The 21,813-nt window shown below is 43.1% G+C and overlaps 1 protein-coding gene across 4 annotated transcripts in view; it reads left to right on the plus strand.

Moving 5' to 3' along the window:
• Positions 1-4,004: 4,004 nt before the first annotated feature.
• Positions 4,005-21,813, plus strand: part of SESTD1 (SEC14 and spectrin domain containing 1) — a 53,064-nt gene continuing 35,255 nt past the window's right edge. For 2 of the 4 annotated variants that reach the window (XM_083708367.1, XM_083708369.1), the window contains exons 1-3: positions 4,005-4,511; positions 9,709-9,785; positions 15,850-15,930. In XM_083708367.1, coding sequence (XP_083564493.1) covers positions 15,876-15,930 — 55 coding nt within the window. In that variant the 5' untranslated portion in view covers positions 4,005-4,511; positions 9,709-9,785; positions 15,850-15,875. Of the gene's footprint in view, positions 4,691-9,708; positions 9,786-15,849; positions 15,931-21,813 lie in introns of all 4 variants that reach the window. The other 2 variants (XM_083708370.1, XM_083708368.1) reach the window with 2 other exon arrangements.

A 21,813-nucleotide genomic window follows, 5' to 3' on the forward strand; every position in this document is an offset into this window, starting at 1 on the left:
GGTTAATGGGGTTTACTCACAAGTTAATGCACACAGTATTTATTTTACTTCCTTATTGTAAGCGAGGCAACTCTTTGTTATGGAGTGACATACATATGTTATATATTGGACTCCCCACCCCCCTTCTCTCTCTCTGTGTATCTATCTATCTATAATTAGCATAAGTCATAGAACATGAATCATTAAATGCCTTGCCTTTTAATAAACCATAAAGTGCTTGAGTTTGATTAGGGACTCATCCATCAGATACTTGATGGTTATTTGCATCTTGAAAGTGACAATAAAAGGATGAACGCTTGCTTTTTTTATTTGTGAAAATATTTTAGGGTGGCTTTGATTTTATTGCAGTCATGCTCCTGTAAACATCAATCTAACTGGCAGGGAAGCTTTAAAACAGAGGAAGGTCTTACAGAATATCCTAAAGGTGATTAAACTGTGGATTAATCTAATCGCCTTTGGAAGTTAGTCCACAGAGCAATCCTTCTCAATGAGAATGATTTATCTTTGGCTCTCACAAGCTTTTTAAGTGTTCATGTCCTGAAGGTGCGTAGCTCTCTTGACATATCATCGTTAAGGAGCTGGAACTGGTGCAGGTGAAAACTCAGAAGACAGGAAAGCTCATTTTAACAAAAGAAGCTACAAACCAATGAATGTGGCTGAGGACAACTGTAGAACCAAACCAAATCACCACAATGTTTTGAGGTCTGGGTTGCTTCACTTCAGACTTGGGGAGTGTCTCGTGACAGAATGTTCGTCAAGAAAACAAATTCCTGCAGATAATAAACTAGAATATGAAGAAGCTGTCTGTCTCCCTGACATGTTACATTTCTAAACACAGGGGACTAGATACTGTTTTGTATATGGACATGTTCAGTGCAATTCAGACACAGTTGAAAATAAGTCTCCACAATGAGTAGGCTGTTAAATTATTTGCTCTAAAGTAGCACTGGGTGCACTGAGTTGAACACGAGTACGGTAACATTTTGTTGCATTGACAGGGAAGGAATATTTTCCTGACTGACTCTTTAGGGGCACTCCACATACAGCGGACGCTTGGGTTGCGAAAGTGATCCATGAGGGATACATGTTCACAACCCGCAGCAGCATGTCTGTGCAAGCACGGGTTGCAATTCGGCGCTTCTGCATATGCGCAAAGTGCAATTTATCGCTTCTGCGCATGTGCGACCGCCGAAACCCGGAAGTAACCCGTTCTGGTACTTCCGGGTTTCAGCAGTCTGCAATCTGAAGCGTCTGTAACCTGAGGTATGACTGTATTATAAAGAAACTCCCCACCTTGCCTGAGGCCACACCACCACGCATTGCTGTTATGTGGTGAATCAGCTGGGGTTGCCTATTCTGTGGTGAAAAAGTCGTAAAGTTTCATAGGATGAAAACACTGGTGTGCTGCTGGGCAGAATCAGCATGACCGTGTATTACTTTAACTGCTTCACTACACCTTTCTTGAAGGAGAAAATGAAAGAATAAACAGCTACCTGGTGCTCAAAGCCTGTCAAAAGAAAACAGAAAGGGAACATGTAATAGGTGATAAATAAACCTGCCTAATACTACAAAGAGAGAAATTATGCCAAGAAAGAGCTTGATTCTTATGCAAAATAAGATAATCACTAAAGAGATTATTACTGAGGTAATCCACAAATGGCTGGAAACCAAATAAAATATAAGGCTGAGCAGCCTGCACCTTCAGCGATTTACCTCACAGTGTGGTTATTGTGATAAAATGGTGGCAGGGAAGAGCCAGGTACACCGCATTTGGATCTTTGGAATAGAAAAGGGATAGAAATGGCACACATGCATAAATTATTATTATTAAAATTAATTAGGTTTTTTGTCCCAAAGTGGCTAACAGCAGCCAACAGTGAAACAACCGAAATATTTCAAATTGTGCTTGAAAACAGGCTGAGAGCCAAAGATCGAATAAAACTGGATTAGCATTTCAAAAATTGGGCTCTGGTCAAGTAGTCTGGTAGCAGCCGCATTTACATCAGGTGAAGTTTCTGAACACTTCCAAAGGCAGTCGAATGTAAAATGGTGTTGCAGAAATTTGGCCTGCTATGAGTCAAACTAGCCACATATGCCCTTCTGAAGAAGGGACACGGCTATCTGGTCATTTATGAGCAAAGCTGCTTATTAAGGAGTACTTGCAACCTATGAACTTGATTCTTCATGAAATAACACTATCCTGTCCAAAACATGGCGCATCCCTCAGTTGGCTTTCCTACTAACCAAAAGCACCTCATCAAGTGTTTAACCCTTGAACATGTGGAACCTACATTCCTCCTGCACAACTTTGTATCAGATAGCTCTTACAAACCAAGATGAGTGACAACTTACATTTTCTGAAATAAATGCAAAAAAAGGGTCCAGAAATTCTAAACAAAAATCTAAATGAATTCCATTTGTGGCACTAACATCACTAGATTCAGCCGTTGGGATAACACATGGGTAGGCAAACTAAGGTTTGGGGGCCGGATCTAGCCTATTTGCCTTCTAAATCTGGCCTGCGGACGGTCCGGGAATCAGTGTGTTTTTACATGAGTAGAATGTGTCCTTTTATTTAAAATGCATCGCTGGGTTATTTGTGGGGCATAGAAATTTGTTCATTTTTTCCCTTCAGATTATAGTTTGGCCCCCCACAAGGTCTGAGGGACAGTGGACCAGCCCCCTGCTGAAAAAGTTTGCTGACCCCGATACAAAATGCTCATGAACATTTCTGCTGCTCAAGGAACAAAGTTGCCGGAATTTTTGCAGTCTGTGAGAAAAGGGAAATTGTCAGTTTAGCAGTAACACTGGCCAGAGGGCCAAGAATAGCTTTGGAAGGGCATCTTGTATTTTAAATCTGACCTTAAAAACACAGGGTTGTTTTTCCTCTTGCTTCCAAAATATTGAGTTACATGCTGTATTGCACCTAATGTTGTGTTTCTCCATGCTCTGCTAGTGGTCAAAGGAGTATCATCACGGGATGGGTGTTTCTGGGACTAAGGTGAAACTGTTCCTTTGTTATTCCTGCTATTGGATGCTGCATGTTGTTTAAGTAATCTTGTTTTGTTCATCGTATCGGAATGTGCTCTTTTTTTTGGCATGTCATTATATTGCTGCTAGTTTTTGCTTTGTTGTTATGAAATAAGTTTTGTTTGAAACTCTAGGGACCAACTTCTAGTGGCCGAGATCCCTTCATCATCATCCCCCCAATAAAACATATGAGGGGTCCAGGGCCCCAAAAGTTGATGGGCATTGCCAGGGCCAGATTTGTTTGAAGAGGTCCTAAGCTATTGAAGGTAATGGGGCACTTTATATGTCCAGCTGTCCTTTGTCAACAACAAATTGTCACTTTTTTGTGTTGAATATATGCTATATGGTAATTTATAGACCTAATGGGTATCTTGAGCCATTTGCGCATAACAAAATACGGTATGTATTTTATCAAAGTAATTGTTGAACTGAAATGCAATTAATTAGTTGTTTTTTATCTTATACTTTGGTAAATGTACATCCAGTTTTTTTCCCTTTAACTTTTTGGGGGCCCTTAAGAGAGTGGAGCCCTGAGCTATAGCTTGTTTAGCTTATACGCAAATCCGGCACTGGCCGCATTGCCATTCAAACGCTGGGGGCTTACCTGTCCCTCCCCAATGCCTTGTTCCAAGTTGGCACCTCTAGCTTGAAATGCATCCCTGCTTTTCGTTGTAAACCGCTTTGAGCATGTTTTTTTAATTATTATTTTTTGTGCGGCAAAGCGGCATACCCAGAAAATGAATGGACGCGAAATCGCGCTTGGGAATGTGCAAATCGGTTTAAAACCAATACACGGCTGCTGGGGGGGGGGGGGACACAAGGAGGCAGCCTCGGCCGCCCCTTTTTCAAACCCTCCGAGTGTCCCTATTTTCCAGGAACAGCCGGGATTTACAAAAGGCGATTTGATCCCTGAATGTCCCCCTTTTCCTTAGGAGAAATGTCCCGGGAGGGTATGCCTCTCCCTTTCCCAGAGGGCTGGGTAAGCGGGTGGGGGAGGCAGCAGCGCGCCTTCTCCGCCCGTGCAAGCGAGCTTCTCCTCCGGGAACTGGGGAGGCTTGGCTGGTGCCTCGCTTTTCCTTCAGGGTGGGGCTTGTTATTGCGGTCTCTTGGCCGACCCTGCCTCACAGCAGCAGCTACAGCACCTCGCGAGAAGGCAGCGGCGGCTGCAAGGGAGAGCAATGCACCTCGCCGTTTTGCCTTGACCCCGCGCTTAGGTTCCTCTCCGGGAAGCAAGCGCGCGCCGCCAAGGGGAGGTGGGCGGGCTCGGCTGTCTTGGCACCAAGCAGCACCCCCACCCCTTTTGTCCGGCGGGGCAGCGCCGACAGGCCCGGGCAGAAGCAGAAGCAGCAGCGTGGCGGCGGCGGCGGCCTCCTCCCTGGGCGATCCCGCCCCCTCCGCCTTTTCTCTGTTGTTTCGTCCCGCCTTTTTCCTCGCTCCAGCCCCGCGGCCGACCAGCCTTGCGCGCCCTAGCCGAGGCCCAGGTGAGTCCTTGCTCCGCCTGGCCAGGCGCTCCTCCTCGGCGGCTGCGGCGGCGGCGAGGAGGGGCGGGGAAATTGAGCCGAGCAGGCCCAGCCTTGCGGCCTCGGCAGGCTTTTGTTTCTCGCTCCCCCCGCCTCGTGCGGGGCTGCTGCGGCTTCCCCTCCTCCCTGCAGTTGCGGAGGTAAAAGCGGTTCTTGGGGTGGGGGGCTCGTGGGAAGGGTGGGCGGGCGAGGGCGGGGTGTGTGTGTGTCCGTCCAGGGCGTCTGTCCCCAAAATGCATGCCCCGTGGGATGGGGCGGGGGCCGCATCCATCCCTCGGGAGTGTTCTCCTTCCTTCCTTCTCTCCTTCCTTCTCTTTCCAAACGCTGCCTCCATTTTCCCACCCCAGGTTGACCATTTGTGCCCTGGGGTTTCTCTTTTCGTGGGGGCAGGCGAGGGTCCGCATGCAGCAGCAGCGGCGGCGGCGGGGCTTCTTGCTTCCTTCTTCAGCCCAGCCCAGCCTCCCCCCCTCCTCAATTCCCCATCTCTCATGCACGCCGCTATGAATCAAAGCCCGTGTTTGAGATCAGAGCAACAGGTTTCTTCTTGCAACTTGCATCTATATCCATGTATATTATCCGTCCTATGAAGCGCGGCGGGACAGAGTCCGCCTCCCGCCTCTCCGCTGCTTTTCCATTGCTCCCAGGTCTCTCCTCCTTCTGTATTTCCTTTCCCTTCCCTTTGTGTTGTCACTTTCCCAACCCTGCCTTGAATGCAAGCGGGTGGGTGCCGAACGGCACCGGCCGATCTCTGTATCTGGGCATGATCTGCTTCTTAAAAAAACCCAAACATTTCCTTCTTCCCTATCCAGACTTTAAGCTGGGTTGTGAAAAGAAAAAAACAAAACAAAACCAGAGGGAATAGTTGGTTTTGAGAGAAAGAGAAGCTTACATCGTCGGTAGCCTGGAGGTGGCTTTTTAGGAGCCCTTCACTGTGACTTGCAACTGATAGTAAAAACATAACCCAGAGCACTATTCTCTGGCCATCTTGTGACTTATGGTGTAGTACTCAGGGCTTTGTCATCCTTTTGGTTTTGCAGAAGAAATGCATGACTGGCGCCGTTGATTCAGCACAGCATTTGGTGTTGCGGTTACTACTATATCCGTTGGTTTGGGAAAGGTCCATTATTTTTTTACAGTTTTGTCTTCCCACTTACCCTACCTAGGGAAAAGGTGGCTGATTCAAAGCTCTTTGAATGCATTCCCGTGTATTGTGTGCCAAATTGAAAGACGAGAAAGGTGTATGTGTGTGTATATGTGTATTTCTTTAAAGATCTGGAATAACACCAGATCTTATGACTGTAATGATTAAAGCCAGGTCTGTGGTCCTTGTCAAGCAGCAAATTTGCCTGTCTCCTTACTCTAAGAACATGTAACGGAGCTTTGCAGTCAAATGAACATGTAAAAATGGTGGCTCTGCAGATACCTCCTCATATCAGCATTTGTGTTGTAATTTAGTGAGCATTGATTTTCTTCTCCCTTTGCTTGCTCCATAATTGTTGAGGTGAAACCAGTTACAACTACCTTGTTCTTTCATTGCCATTGGTGAAGTTTTAGTTTTGCACTAAATAATTGAGTTTTCTAGTTTGCAGAGGGCATACATTGTAAGATGCATTGTAATGGATACATTATAAGAGGAAGGGTGACTGCAGGTTAAAACTGAGAAGCCATTTTCAAAGGCCTAATCCTGATGTTGCATTGGAGATCATACCATGTTTTTGCACTATCCACTCCCCACATATACATAGGTAAGGTTTGAAAGCATATAAAATTATGCAGACCATTATAAAAGTCCACATTGTGATTCCACGCCTTCAATATAACTACAGTGGTACCTTGGGTTAAGAACTTAATTCATTCTGGAGGTCTGTTCTTAACCTGAAACTGTTCTTAACTTGAAGACCACTTTAGCTAATGGGGCCTGCCACGCCGCTGCTGCACGATTTCTGTTCTCATCCTGAAGCAAAGTTCTTAACCCAAGGTACTATTTCTGGGTTAGTGGAGTCTGTAACCTGAAGCGTCTGTAACCCGAGGTACCACTGTATGCCTGTAGGCCTTGGGATCTGGTCTGCACCACAATATTGGATCACATTCTTGGATAAATTCTGTGCTGACCCCGACCCTTTTAGGTGTTGAGAAAGGTAGGAAACGCTTCATGGAGAATTATGCTTTATTCAAACATTTAAATCAACAGAAATCTGAGCCTTTTCTTTTCCTGAAACTTTAGGTATAGATAATTCCTCATTGGTTTTTTAGTCTGATATTTGCAGTGGTGCTCACTTCAGTTGCTTATTTGTAAAAAGCTGGAGGGATCAGGATGACTCTTCAATGCTAGGTGATCAAAAGCGAATAATCTTGTACATCTCAGTTTGCTGCTTCCAGAGATATCTTTTTTCAAGCCACCAACAGAGGAATTGGTCAGGAAAAGAAGTTATGAGCAGGCAGGGAATAGCAAATGATATAGGGAAGAAAACAGTTGTAAGTGTCAGATATGACAGAGTTGGAGCAAAGAAGTGCCTCTGAGCAAGCTGTAGTAGTTTGTACCACTTCAAGCTTTCTGAGTTGCTTTTTGGTGTGGGTGGGTGTGACTTTTTGAGTGGGTGGGTGTTTCTTTGGTGAAGGCCAGTCTATTAGACTACTTTTGCATACTTCTTCAAGCTCGATAAGTTTAGGGGTGCAATCAAGAATCCTAAGAACATCAGGAGAAGTAAAATTAACAGTTGCTTTATCCATTCCTATGGATCTGGGAAGCAGCATTTCTATAAGTACAAATTAGGCTTGAATCCAGGGACTAGAGGCTTCTGGGAGGAGAAACTAGAAGTATAGGTCAAACTGATGAATTTACTGAACAGAAAATTATTATCCCTTGCCATTGTATTTTTCTGTAGCATTTAACTTTTGCTTCATTTGGTAAACTTTGGAGGTTTATACTTTGATGCAAATCAGCCTTGCATTTAAGCACTTGCCTGGTAACCACCTCAGACAACAAGGAATTCCATGCAGGCAGGTCCATGGAATTTTATGCAGGAGAGGGAGTTAGCTGGTGGAGGAGGAACAGAGCACTGTGTCCATCCTCTATGCCCAACATAGATACTGTGGGCTGCAAGAGGAAGAAAGCCCCTTCCTCCACACCCTGCACAAAAATGCAGTGGACTATTTATAGCCTAGTATAGAAGGCCTATTGGAGAATTGTACCTTCTCTTAAATGGGATGCGGGTGGCGCTATGGGTAAAAACCTCAGTGCCTAGGACTTGCTGATCGTAAGGTCAGCGGTTCGAATCCCCACGGCGGGGTGAGCTCCCGTCGTTCGGTCCCAGCTCCTGCCCACCTAGCAGTTTGAAAGCACCCCTAAGTGCAAGTAGATAAATAGGTACTGCTTTATAGCGGGAAGGTAAACGGCGTTTCCGTGTGCGGCACTGGTGCTGGCTCGCCAGATGCTGCTTAGTCACGCTGGCCACGTGACCCGGAAGTGTCTCTGGACAGCGCCGGCTCCTGGCCTCTTGAGCGAGATGAGCACGCAGCCCTAGAGTCGGACACGACTGGCCCGTATGGGCAGGGGTACCTTTACCTTTACCTTCTCTTAAAAAAATAATAATCAGACTCAGTTGGGGGAAAATCATTATTGAATGTTATTCATTTAGCAGACAGACTTTTAAAATGCGTTGTGCTTCATATTCTATGCTGGAGAGCGTCCTAGCTTGAAACATATATGGAATTCCTTTCTATGAAAGGAATTTTGATTCTCATTTACTGAATTATTGTTATTGCTCCTATTTTACAGCTGTCCTCAAAGCTACCATCCTTTGTTGATAACTCCCCAACTATCCTCTTTCCTTCCTCCATAGTCTTAATGGCCTGATAATAATTTAGTGTGCTGGCCCAATTTTACTTAGGTTTGTGGGCCAGGTAAACATTGGAACCCGCATGATTGGAACCTTACAGGCTGATGTGTATTTACTGTGTCCTCTGTTGAGACTGCTATAGACACAGAGTTGCCCTTCTCTAAGATGTTAGTATTTAAACCAGGGGTCAGCAAACTTTTTCAGCAGGGGGCCGGTCTACTGTCCCTCAGACTTGTGGGGGACCGGACTATATTTTGAAGGGGGGGGGGGAATGAATGAATTCCTATGCCCCACAAATAACTCAGAGATGCATTTTAAATAAAAGGACACATTCTACTCATGTAAAAACACGCTGATTCCCGGACTGTTCGCAGGCCGGATTTAGAAGGAGATTGGGCCATATCCGGCCCCCGGGCCTTAGTTTGCCTACCCATGATTTCAACCCATGATTGTATTCTGTTGTAAAAGTGGACTCCTTGCAACATTAACACATAAGGAGGTGCAAATGTGGCTGTAAGCTAGCATCCAGTTATTCTTATCCAGTAAGAATTGGCGTGGTATCTTCAAGATTGGGACTAGAAAGCCACATGTAAATTCAAGTTCTGTATCTAGCCCTTAGCCACTAGTGAGTATAACTACTCTTAAAACCGTTTTTATTGTGTAGGGAAATGTCATGAGGGAATTGTGATGCCTGTGCACCTACTTGGTTTGCTGATACAATAGCAATCCTAAACCACTGATTTAAAAACGACATTGAAATGGGTCTTTATTTAAGGCTCTACTGCTTAAATTTAAGACGTGTTTGAATGGAGTGCCGTCTGTTGATTTGCGTCCTGGCGTGAACTTGGCTTGGAGGAAGAGTTCTGAAGTATTCACTTTCACTTCTGCTGAACTGCTTACCTTTTCCAAACCACGGACTGTAGTTTAACACTCACTATGGTTAGTTTCAGCAAGCCAGACTAATCGCCTGTGATTTGAAGCTGGTTTGCTTTGGCACTAAACATAAATGGTGTTAAACCATGATTCCTAGTTTAGATGTGTGCTTCCCCTTCCTTCTTCCTGCACGAGCAAGCCTAGGTTCATTCAGGTGGCATTAAATCATGGGTTAGCATGTTCACATGTGGCCATTGAGTGAATACTTTGGGAAATGCCTTTTTGACAGTTTTCTATCTGCTGTGCTGCTTTCCCCACCAGTTCCTATCACTTGAGAATCTGGAAGCAATGCCTGGCTCTGAAGTGTAAGAAAAGTTTCCAAACAAATCTGTACATTAAACTGTGAGAAGAAAGCATGGTTGTAAAATTCTAATTTAAATCCACAGGGCTTGAAAAACTGAATCAAATCTGAAAACGATTTTGTCAAGGGACATCAATGTTTCCGGATACCACAACAGACACAGTAAGTAAAACCATTCACATTTTGAAGCCTTCTTTTGTTGTGTGGGATTGGCATGGGACTATAGATATGTTCAAAATATCTAACTCAAATCATGCTACAGCAAGAGATGTATTTGTGTAATGTGATATCTTCTCAAATGATGACACAGACTCCCTCTCAGCTTAAAGCATTTGTTTATGCCAGCCAATGAAATTTACTAGTCTTGCAAGTTCTTTAGTGAGAATTTTGTTGTGAACAGGTATATTAATAACTGACACCACAATTGTATGTTTAAGAAAGTCCCATTTTGTTCAGTATGGCTTACACTCAGTTTAGAGTGCATAGAATTGTGATGGAAAGTACTTAATGAAAATATGAGGCATTATGTAATGGATTTGGAGTGTAAAGGCACAAAGCTCATATTGGGCTTTTTTAATTCCCCAGGGGACATTTATTTTTCATCCATCCTTCAGTACAGATGTGTTACTTTTATTTTTAAAAGGACCCTCTGTGAAGTAGCTTAGGCTTGGAGGTAATACTAAAATGGTGGATGAAGAAAAGCCTAGGTATAATGAATTGTGTTGCATACTCTATATTATGATTTAGGCCAGTGTTCCTTAATGAGAAACTCAGTACAGTGGAACCTTGGTTCTCAAACGCTTTGGTACTCGAACATTTCGGCCCCCGAATGCCAAAAACTTGGAAGTAAGTGTTCTGGTTTCCGAACATTTTTTGGGAGCCGAACATCCGATGCAATTTTCGGTGATTGCTTCTGGGGCGCCTGTGCCAATTGGAAGCTGCACCTTGGTTTTTTAATGTTTCAGAAGTCGAACGGACTTCCAGAACAGATTATGTTTGAGAACCAAGGTACCACTGTAATTGTAAGCAGGCCATACTGGGAATATGGTAGAATTACAGTCGTGGTTCACGTGGTGAGGCACAACAGATAGGTCCAGGGTCTTGCTTGGTGCGTGGCTTCCTAGAACATCCTCTAAAACCTTCTATAGTATGCATGGTTTCTATGGCAGATATTCATTGGAAGATAAGTCAGTGTGAAATGTTTCCTGGCAATAGAAAATATGAAGACCACCTATTTACATAAAATAGCAATAAGAGTTGGAAAACCAGGCTGAGTGATCTGAGGCATTTACAGAGGATAGTATTGAGTGTGCATGTTTTTAACAGTCGTAATGCCTCAGGGATTTTAGAAGATGTCTGGTTTGGACGGACATGGGCAGATGTAGTCATGGATGCAGGAGAGCCAGTTGGCTTTGTTTACCAATGATGCGGTCCCAAGATTTCAAGCAAATAAGTGTTTGGAACATTGCGAAATGCTGCATTGACAGATCACTGCAAAACACGAATGTTGGCTCACAGATATCTAATTCTAGTGCAGAAAAGTGTATGACAGTACAGTGGTACCTCAGGCTAAGTACTTAATTTGTTCTGGAGGTCCGTACTTAACCTGAAACTGTTCTTAACCTGAAGCACCACTAACCTGAAGCTAATGGGGCCTCCTGCTGCTGCCGCGCGATTTCTGTTCTCATCCTGAAGCAAAGGTCTTAACCCGAGGTAATATTTCTGGGTTAGCGGAGTCTGTAACCTGAAGCATATGTAACTTGAAGTGTATGTAACCCAAGGTACCACTGTAGAAAGAAGAGAACTAGCATTTAATTTGGATTGTGAAGTTGTCTTCTGTAAAGAGATAAATAGGGGGTATTGTCTTCTGTTTTTAGGTGAGAAGATGAGTAACTACGATTTGGAAAAACTGAAGTTTGCGATACAGTGGCACCTCAGGTTACATACGCTTCGGGTTACAGACGCCGCTAACCCAGAAATAGTGCTTCAGGTTAAGAACTTTGCTTCAGGATGAGAACAGAAATCGTGCTCTGGCGGCGCAGTGGCAGTAGGAGGCCCCATTAGCTGAAGTGGTGTTTCAGGTTAAGAACAGTTTCAGGTTAAGTACAGACCTCCGGAACGAATTAAGTACTTAACCTGAGGTACCACTGTACTTGCTCATAAATCCAGAGAGAGAGAAATTACAGTAATTAAGTTAAAAAGAGATGAAGGTATGATAGGGTGATCAAACATCACTTGGAACAAACAGTTTGGAACAAGTGACACCCAGATTTAAAGGGTTGTATCCCAATGCTGTGCCAGTGGACTTCTGCTGATGCAACAGGACTCCTTGTTTTGGAGGGTCCCTCAACTCTCTGGATCTGGGGGCTGCAGAGAAGGAGAGGGGAGTTCTGTTGTGGAAGCAGAAGACTGCAGCAGAAGAGGAACAGCAGCACTGGATACAGTCCAAAGAGCTTTGGCATATTACCAGGGTTAAATATGAAGCAGCCCCATACTTCTTTGGTTCACCTGGCCCACTGTTTGTTTTGAGTGGCAGTGGCTCTCCCAACATCTGCAGTTGTACGAGGAACCACTGTATAAGAGGAAAACCAGCAACATACAAAACAAACAAAGAAGCCATAGAACAAAAGCAGCATCAAAAGTTTCAAAAGTTAATGCCCAGAATGTCAGCAGATCTGTTGAAAGGCTTGGGAAAATAGAAAGGCACCTGGTACCAAAAAGATGTGTTTGCCAAATGAACTTATGTACATCCTCAATTGATGCTGCAGCCATGAGGTGAATACAATGGTGCTGGTTCACATGAGGTCATGGCATTGTGTTTGCTATACAGTGCATGCTCTTGATTCATCTTTGCTACGTAGGTTCAGTGTGATACTTTCCCTTCTTGTGGGAGTTTGTGTGCAAGGCATGTTGAGCAGTATAGAGAATAAAAGGGTCTGTTCTCATGAAAAATTAGTCCATTTGCGGTTGGTTCTTAATTATGTGCCTAGGGATATGGAAAAGATTTAGAAAGCAAGTGAAAGTTATGGATATATTCAGAATGGTGTTCTGATCCCAGTTACAGTATGGACTTCATTAGGCAAGTCTTTTATCCTAAAAATAAAAATGTCCAGAGTTCAAATTAATATGCTGGAAAAGTCAGCCTTCATTATTTCATAGGATTATATAAGTTTGGCTCCTAACTTTTGGTTCTGTGAATGGAAAGAACTGCTTACAGAAGGAGGGTTATGCTCATGAAAGAAGAGTTGCCCTTGATAGATTCCTTCCAGGAGTGCAAATCTTCTGTGAAGAGAGCGAAACGTTAGGATCAAAGACATCATATTGGATCGAGACTTAGTTGTGCTTAGAGTAGACCCACTGAATTTAGCAGGGCTGAAGTTACTCATTTGCACCACTGGTTTCAGTAGACCTGGATCCAATTATTGGCGTATACAGCAATAGAAATGTAAAGTTTTACTTTGATCTGGAAGTGGTTTGAAATTTAATAAGCAGATAGTGGAAAATAAACATTTTAAGATGTCAGTGCATCTGTTGAATGTTTTGAAGTGGACAAACTTCACATATCACTAGGTTGATCCGTGCGTCTATAAGTATTGGCTTTTTGTTCTCTTCCTGTTTACCAATGCACATATCATACATTTCGTGCATGAACAGGAAGCTACCATTGAGAAAGGAGCTTTTAAAAGTACAGAAGGTCTCTCAGGGCACTAGCTGAATTGCTCTTGAATTATGCATACAATGAAATGCAGTAATAGGTATCAAAACCCAGTGCTGTTTATACTTGCACTCGGCCTTCGTGCCAATCAGGAGAGTCAGATTTTCTTGTTCTGTTTCTGATTTTATCCTCTTCCCCTAAGGATCAACATTTTACATATCCCTGTTGAGACTAATGTTGGCCTGTGTCAGAAACAGACTGCTGGACTTAGATGAAACTTCCATCTGATCCAGCGGGGGCAGTTCTTACGTTCGGGATTCAGCGTATAATCATTGGCTGCAAAAACAACATTTCATATTGTTTCTGGAAACAGTTGCCTGAACCAGAGTTGTACATGATAGGGACATTCAGCTTCTAAGGGGGTATGAGTGTTAAAGCAAAGTTGGAGAACTTTTTTCAGCTCAAGGGGCTTGTGAGCAACCATCCAGGAAACCAGAGGCAAAAGCGACTCACATTTGTACAGTAGGTTACATTCCAGCCACACAAAACAAGAGATTTCTATGCACATGGTCCCCACCCCTTTCCACATTTCTCCATTCAGGCAAGCAAGAGTCATCATCACTGCTCAATGACTCATTCTAGCCAGGCAAAAGCACTCAAGGGTGTTGGGTAGTGTTGGTTAGGAGCATGTCCTGGGGGAGTCTTAAGGGCCAAATAAAGGTCTAGAGGTCTGCATTTGGCTCCTGGTCTGGGGTTCCCCAACCCAGTGTTAAGGGGTAAGGTAAGCATTAATTTTTGTGTGAGTATTTGATCTGCATGTGGAAGAGAATATGCATATGGCTTGGATCTCGGAACAGATTGTTTGGAACAGGACAGGTTTATATGCTTCATTGTACCTGGACAGTTATTAGTTTTATAGAAGTATTTCTGAAGACTGTGTTCGAAGCCAGTGCACCCATTTTCATCTGTAGCAGATATTCATTTACTGTGTTTATATGACTGTGTATCAACATATGTTTTCTGGATGGCTTAAAAAGGTAAAGGGTCCCCTTACCATTAGGTCCAGTCGTGACCGACTTTGGGGTTGCAGCGCTCATCTCGCTCTATAGGCCGAGGGAGCCGGCGTACAGCATGACTAAGCCACTTCTGGCGAACCAGAGCAGTGCACAGAAACGCCGTTTACCTTCCCGCTGGAGCGGTACCTATGAATCTACTTGTACTTTGATGTGCTTTTGAACTGCTAGGTTGGCTGGAGCTGGGACCGAGCTACGGGAGCTCACCCTGTTGCGGGGATTCGAACCGCCGACCTTCTGATTGGCAAGTCCTAGGTTCTGTGGTTTAACCCACAGCACCACCCGCATCCCTTTTTGGATGGCTTACACACAATAAAAAAAAATACAGTATTAAGATGCAATGCAACAATAAAACAATACAAATAGAAAAATAGAGCTGGGGAAAATCTCTTCCTTTCTGGCAGCATATTCCATGTTTTTACTGTTGTGGCTTTTTTTGGGTGTGTTTTTTTTTTTTACAAATATATATCTTTCCCATTGTAACATGATTTCTTGCTGTCAGAAACCAAACTTGTTTATATTTTTGTCTTTCTCCATCAGTGGATGTGCTTATGCTTTTCTGCTATCTTTGCTGTTCCCCCTATTCAGCCTTGCCCTCTGTTATTTCACCAGAACTTTGTGGCCTGCCTTAATCATTTGGGTAGAAAGATGAAGGTTGTGGGTAGTTCATTAAGTAGGGTGATCTGCGTTATTTTATCATGGCCTTTCATTTTCCCTTTCTTTAAGTACTTTAAAAAGACATAATGTCTTTCAAGGACATAATGCCAGTAACACGCAATGGCTTCTTCAACGGTTAGGGTAGCAAAACAAGAGCAGTCTTTGTGAAAATATCAGTGAATAAATATGCTTATGTAATGGGCATGTTGGCTGCTGATAGAAGAGCAAAAGCCACACAGGTATAAGGCAAGTATTATGTGTACTCATCAGCGCTTAAAATGCCCTTAGCAAGTTCATTCTTATTGCTCAAACATGCTTAAACCAAAAGGGATAAGGCAAGAGAGGACACTGTAGAAGGTAGGAGATGAAGACTGATAAAACAGCTGGGGGTTAGAATAAAATTCTTGCTCTCCAGCCTCTTTCCTGAAACGCTGAAGCTCCAAATTTACACAAATGATGCGTAAAAATGAATATGATAATTATTTTGGCGTGTGCTTACTTGAATTTGGGGCAATATGGAAGGTACTGGAGAAGCTAGGTAATCAACTTAGAATGGAGCACAGAACTGTCGTTTAGCAGTATAAAAAATGGAGGGAAAAAATAACTTCTTGCAAAAAAAATACTTGGAAATTTTAATTGGAGAGATTGGTTGGGTATTTAAGGAAGGCACGCTATAAATGTTAACATTTGTTTGTTTGTTTATTATAAAACATTCTGAACTTATGCTTGCTAGGAAGCAAGCATAACTCTGTCACAATCTGACTCTTGAGCAGTTTTAGTGGAGCACAGTAAATGATTTCCCTTGACTTAGACCCTCTGACACCACCTTCTTGTCTTTCAGAACTCTGAAAGTTAACTGAAGGCAAGATGGATGCTACAGTGATATTACCTATTCTGAAGAAAAAGTTAGCCTTCCTTTCAGGTACAGTGTCCTTGTTTTTCATTCAGACTATTCTGTTTCATTGAGATGTGTTGTTACTTGATTCCTTCCCCATCCTTCCTGATAATGTGCCACAAATATATTGTACACCTCATCCATGCTGAAGCTCAGGCTGTTAGTTATTGTGGATACTCGGAAAGTAAGTTTCTTTCTCCATCTTGGATGATTAATCGTCTGTATACAAGTTTTGCTTTGTTATTTTTCACTTTATGTATAATACTGATAAGTAATGTGAGATCAAGGATCTGCTTACACCTGGCTGGTAATTAATTCTAAAAACACAGGAGGTTCCTGACATCTTTTTCTCCAGACACTGACCAGAATGAGATTCTCCCTCAGGCTAAACTACTTGGATGTCTTCTCTTATGATGTGTTTGACTTTTTAACTGTTTAACCTTTGAAATTACGCACTGAGAAGAGAGCTGACTTGGTAATTTGAAAAGCTGTGAATTTCTGGTTAGTACTTGATAAATTTTGTACTACTGAAATTAATGTTGGACCCTGGAGTGCTGGCTAGCTGCCTAACTATCTCGCTGGCTTTGTTGTAGAGAAGAATTGTTCCCGTAAAGCAGGTTTTTATTTGATAATTGAGACCTCGTTCATTCCTAATCATTCCTTTTGAGCACCCGGAGAAAGCTTTCCTTTCTCCCTTAGAACAATATATATATTATTAAACATTTTGTGAAATATGATCTAGGTTTAGCATTTGCTACATTGTAGTCCTAGGAAAAAAATCCTCAAGGTTTGCATTATATCTGATTACTAGTTCATTGCTAAATCAGCACATCATGAAACTCTGTCTAAGGGAATAACTCAACTACCATTTATACTTTTGTAGTCTTTAAGGCTATGGAAATGTGTAACTGGTCCCTAAGTGCTCATTAATAGTTGTAAAACTTACTGCATATTCAGAATTACTGCATATACTAAGAACTTTCTCTTGCCTTCAAATGTCTTAGCAGATAGTTATGTAGTTGATTATTCACTGTATAGGCTTAAGGATATGTTGCTGAAGTAAGAAGTTGACTGCATTAAATTCACATATATATATATATATATTTGTGTGTGTGTGTGTGTGTGTGTGTGTACATGTTTAATGGGACCCAAGCATTGCCAGTCTCTATGAGCCAGCAGCACATTTTGAAATGTGTGGGTGCCAGTCACAACATGGCTGCTGTAACGGGTGTAATATAACAGCTTGGCTGCTGTAAGGGGCATGGTGTGAATGAATGAATGAATGAGTGAATGAATGAATATAAGGTGGCAACAACCACAATCACTTCCTTGCGCTCTCACAGCACACACCACAGACACACATGCATCTCTCTCGCAGACCACAAATACGCAGTCATACTCTTAGCTCAGTTAGTAGAGCATGTGACCCTTAATCACGTGGTGGTGAGTTCGAGCCTTGGGCAAAAGATTCCTTGTGTTGCATGGAGCCTTCATCACCTCTTGCAACTATGCTTGTTTCTGCCCAAGTGCATTTCTCTCACTCACAGAACATCTGCCCCACAATTCGGAAAAGTCCCTTCACAGGCAAAAGAAGTGCCTGCCATTTCTAAACAAAAATTCACAATGCTTACCAACCTAGTGCCAGATGGCACCATGATGCCCAAGTCTCCAAGGAAGGCCTTCCTGGGCATCCATGGTTGAAAGATTGGCAATCCCTGCTTTAAGAATTGTCAAGGTGTCAGGTGTGGGCAATGGCATTGGTCATCCCTGCTGCCCAGCCTCTTCCCTCTGCTTAGAATATTCTCTGCCCACTTCACTGAAAAAGAAGGGGCTTGAGAAGAAGTGATGGCTCACCTAGTCTACTCCTAATTACTTTAAACCGTTAAGGGATTAAACACTTGGTTTGCACCAGCCCCATCCTTAAAAATAAAACATTCCAGCCTCATAAGTAAATGCTTAAAATTTGAACTGCATCTCAAAGCAGGAAAATTCCATTGCCAGCAACAGGGGTTATGTCCAAGAAATATGTACAGAATTGGACAAGTGGAGTTTTTTTGGGGGGGGGAAGGGCAGAGGAGGGCATTGCCAAAATACTGCTTTGATTTCTGGCAATCAAAGTGAAATTTCTTTTAGACTCAATTTTGGAATCGACATAGCAAACAAACAGAAGCTGACATGTTATAATTGAGTAATAACTCATTAATAAACGTTACAGAAAATGAGGAGCAACAATAGAGTAAAGGAACGAATTTACCAGCAGGGCATTTCTTTCCTGGCAGAGAATTTTTACAGTAACTTTTCCTGGCAGCCATTAAATGGATGTTGGGTAATCATTTTAATTGCAACTGTGAAATATTTCACCTGTTGCAAACACTTAACTTGGCATCAGCTTTTTACTGATGTCTTTAAAGGCTATTTTCAAATCATATATTATTAATATTTTGCTGGGTTGCATTCATTGGTGGGTGTGCACTTGCAGAATGTGCTTCGGATCATACAAGGTTGGGTACCAAATCTCCACTGATCCTCCTTACTGACTGCAGCCCTCTGTGACATGTCCCATTAAGTTCCAGATGAGCCATCAGGAGCTGGTAGGTGGGTAGGGGATCAGAGGGCAAAAGCCATCAGTGGATACAACCCATTAGTTATTATTTGGATCTAGGGATGCTTCCAGATGGGTATTCATTTTGGGATGGGTGTTCCTTGTGAATGCACTTTACAGTGGTACCTCTAGTTACAAACTTAATTCATTCCAGAGGTCCATTCTTAACCTGAAAGTGTTCTTAAGTAGATGTGTGCTTTTGCTAATGGGGCCTCTTGCCACCGCTGCACCACCGGCACACAATTTCCGTTCTCATCCTGGGGCAAAGTTCTCAACTCGAGGTAACTCTTCCAGGTTAGCGGAATTTGTATCCTGAAGCGTTTGTAGCTCAAGGTACCACTGTACATTGGTACCTCGGGTTACAGGCGCTTCAGGTTACAGACGCTTCAGGTTACAGACTCCGCTAACCCAGAAATAGTACCCCGGGTTAACAACTTTGCTTCAGGATGAGAATAGAAATCGTGCGGCAGCAGCGGGAGGCCCCATTAGCTAAAGTGGTACCTCAGGTTAAGAACAGTTTTAGGTTAAGAACAGACCTCGAGAACGAATTAAGTTCTTAACCCAAGGTACCACTGTATTTTGACTGCATCCACACAATGTTGTTTGCCTTAAAAGTGCCAATGTGCATTCCCATGCCCCCAATCTAATCCAGATTTCCCATTTCTAAGAACAAACATGCTCTTGTTGGGGTGTTTCTCATCCCCAACTCTGCCAGCTAAACTGTGCACCCACTGCAAATGGAGTGACAGGAGCATGACTCCATTGGTGCTGACTTCCCTCTCCTGCCTGCAGCAGAACATTCAAAATGAGATGTTCTAAGGGCAGGCAGTAGGAGGGACTGAGGCAATTTAGGACTCATTGAATCTCAATTCTCAAGCCAGTTTCACTGCTGTCATGTGATGGATTCGGGCTCAATCATTGACCGTCTACAAGCTGACAGAGTGGTTTTCCTTTCTTCTTAGAACCATGTTTGATTTTGCTATAAGCATGCTAAAAAAACCCCACACAATATTTTTCAAGCTGGATGGATGTCCTTCTAAAATAGTGTTTTTTTCCTATTATTAAACTCTTGTATGAACCTTTCTTTACTTCATGCACCTCCCAGAGGCAAAACCATGTGAAGGCGGGGTGGGGGATTCCCATTGTCCAAAAAGCGCATATTAAATAGGAAAACATGATTGCAAATGGTACAACAAGGAAGGAAAGTAACTTCTCCTTAAGAGGGCTCAGCTGCTTCAAGTTAAAGTATGAATGTGATCTTTGTATTCTCCTGAACAATGCTGAGTCATTTCCTCTTCCTTCACCTGCTTCCTTTTGTGTCCATTTACTCTTGGCTGAGTTCCTATTCTGTGGGAGAAGTACTGTAATGGCAAAATGTTTGCAGTTTCTGATGCAAAGGCTTGGAAGCTTAAGTCTGGAGAAATCTCAATCACTAGCCTACTTTGTTGATTATTGATCCAGGAAGAGGGGATTGATAGTGTGAGGGAGACTTCCGCATCTCTATACTAGGTGTAGCAAAAGATAATACAGTTGTACCTTGGAAGTTGAGCAGAATCCGTTCTGGAAATACGTTCGACTTCCAAAATGTTCAGAAATCAAAGGGCGGCTTCTGATTGGCTGCAGGAAACTCAGAAAGCCCTATTGGACGTTCAGCTTCCAAAAACAGCTTGCAAACCGGAACAGTCAGTTCCGGGTTTGCGACGTTCAGGAACCAAGCTGTTTGACTTCCAAGGTATGACTGTAGTGGTAAGTAAAGGTAAAGGGACCTCTGACCATTAGGTTCAGTTGTGACCGACTCTGGGGTTGCGGTGCTCATCTCGCTTTATTGGCTGAGAGAGCGCCGGCGTACAGCTTCCAGGTCATGTGGCCAGCATGACTAAGCTGCTTCTGGCGAACCAGAGCAGCGCACGGAAACGCTGTTTACCTTCCCGCCGGAGCAGTACCTATTTATCTACTTGCACTTTGATGTGCTTTCGAACTGCTAGGTTGGCAGGAGCAGGGACCAAGCAACGGGAGCTCATCCCATCGCGGGGATTCGAACCGCCGACCTTCTGATCGGCAAGTCCTAGGCTCTGTGGTTTAACCCACAGCGCCACCCACGTCCCTGACTGTAGTGGTAGGGACATGAAAAATAAAATCAGGTTTGGTGTTTACCAGTATTACTATTCATATATGGAAGTGGAGCCCATCTACATGTTTTGAAAAAGCTGGAGTCTTGTGCTAGGAGCAGTGGAGATAGGCCCATTAGGGCAAGAAGGGCTCAGCCCTACCCAAGTGCCCAGTAATTTATTTATCCTTCCACAATCCATTTCAAGATCCCGGATATTTTCCCTTCAATCTTGTGTTTCGTAGCCAATCCGCGTTCTCACCACGCAGCTAATCTCAATCTAAAAAGATTGCTATGATTAGACGATTCCACCCATCTGTCTTCCTATCATGTCTACCAGCTCTTTGTTCTGGCTGGGCAGTTTTACGATTACCACAGCACTGTGTTGAACTCATCCCAATGAATTTCTTTCTTCAAACGCCATAGAAATGTTTCCAGTTATGCCAAAATCAGCTGCTGCAAAGGATATAGAATGATTTTTATTCTACGTACTAGCCATTACAGATTGCTTAATGAGCCATTGAGTTCACCTACCGATGAAGTCAGAAATGTGAGGAAATAAAGTGGTTGCAAAAATAGAATTCCTTTTCCTCTATTAGAACTTTATAAGTCTTGAAAATATATCCTGTGCCTTGCTAAAAAATCTACTTATACACAAAGCTGCTTTAACATAGTTTCTGGTGAAGGTTAGAAATGGAGATTATTAAATCGTCAGATTGAATAAGCTGTACTTAAATACATCTCAGAGAGACGCTGGTCCTCTGCAGCCTCGGTATTGATCCATATATGGCAAGCTGTAGCCTCTTTCTCTTGCCAATTTATGATTTATCTAGTCATGGAATATACTTTGTTCCCAGCTACAAAAGGCTTGGAAACTGTCCCCCTCCTTAATTTAAAGTTTAAAATTAGTAATGGATGAACTTGTTTTAGAGGATGTATAAAATTTACTGAATAATTTACTGAATTTATATACCGCCCTGTACCTGGAGGTCTCTGGGTGGTTCAAAGAATAAAATCAAAATATAAAAACACAGAATACACAATCAAAACAAAAACAACCCAATAACACCCCCCAAACCCCACAAATTAAAAGGGCATAGAATATATGCACTACAGTGGTACCTCGCGTTACATACGGTTCAGGTTACAGACGCTTCAGGTTACAGACTCCGCTAACCCAGAAATAGTACCTCAGGTTAAG

The sequence above is a fragment of the Podarcis gaigeae genome, assembly GCF_964106915.1.
Source record: "Podarcis gaigeae genome assembly, chromosome: 1".
Lineage (NCBI taxonomy): Eukaryota > Metazoa > Chordata > Lepidosauria > Squamata > Lacertidae > Podarcis > Podarcis gaigeae.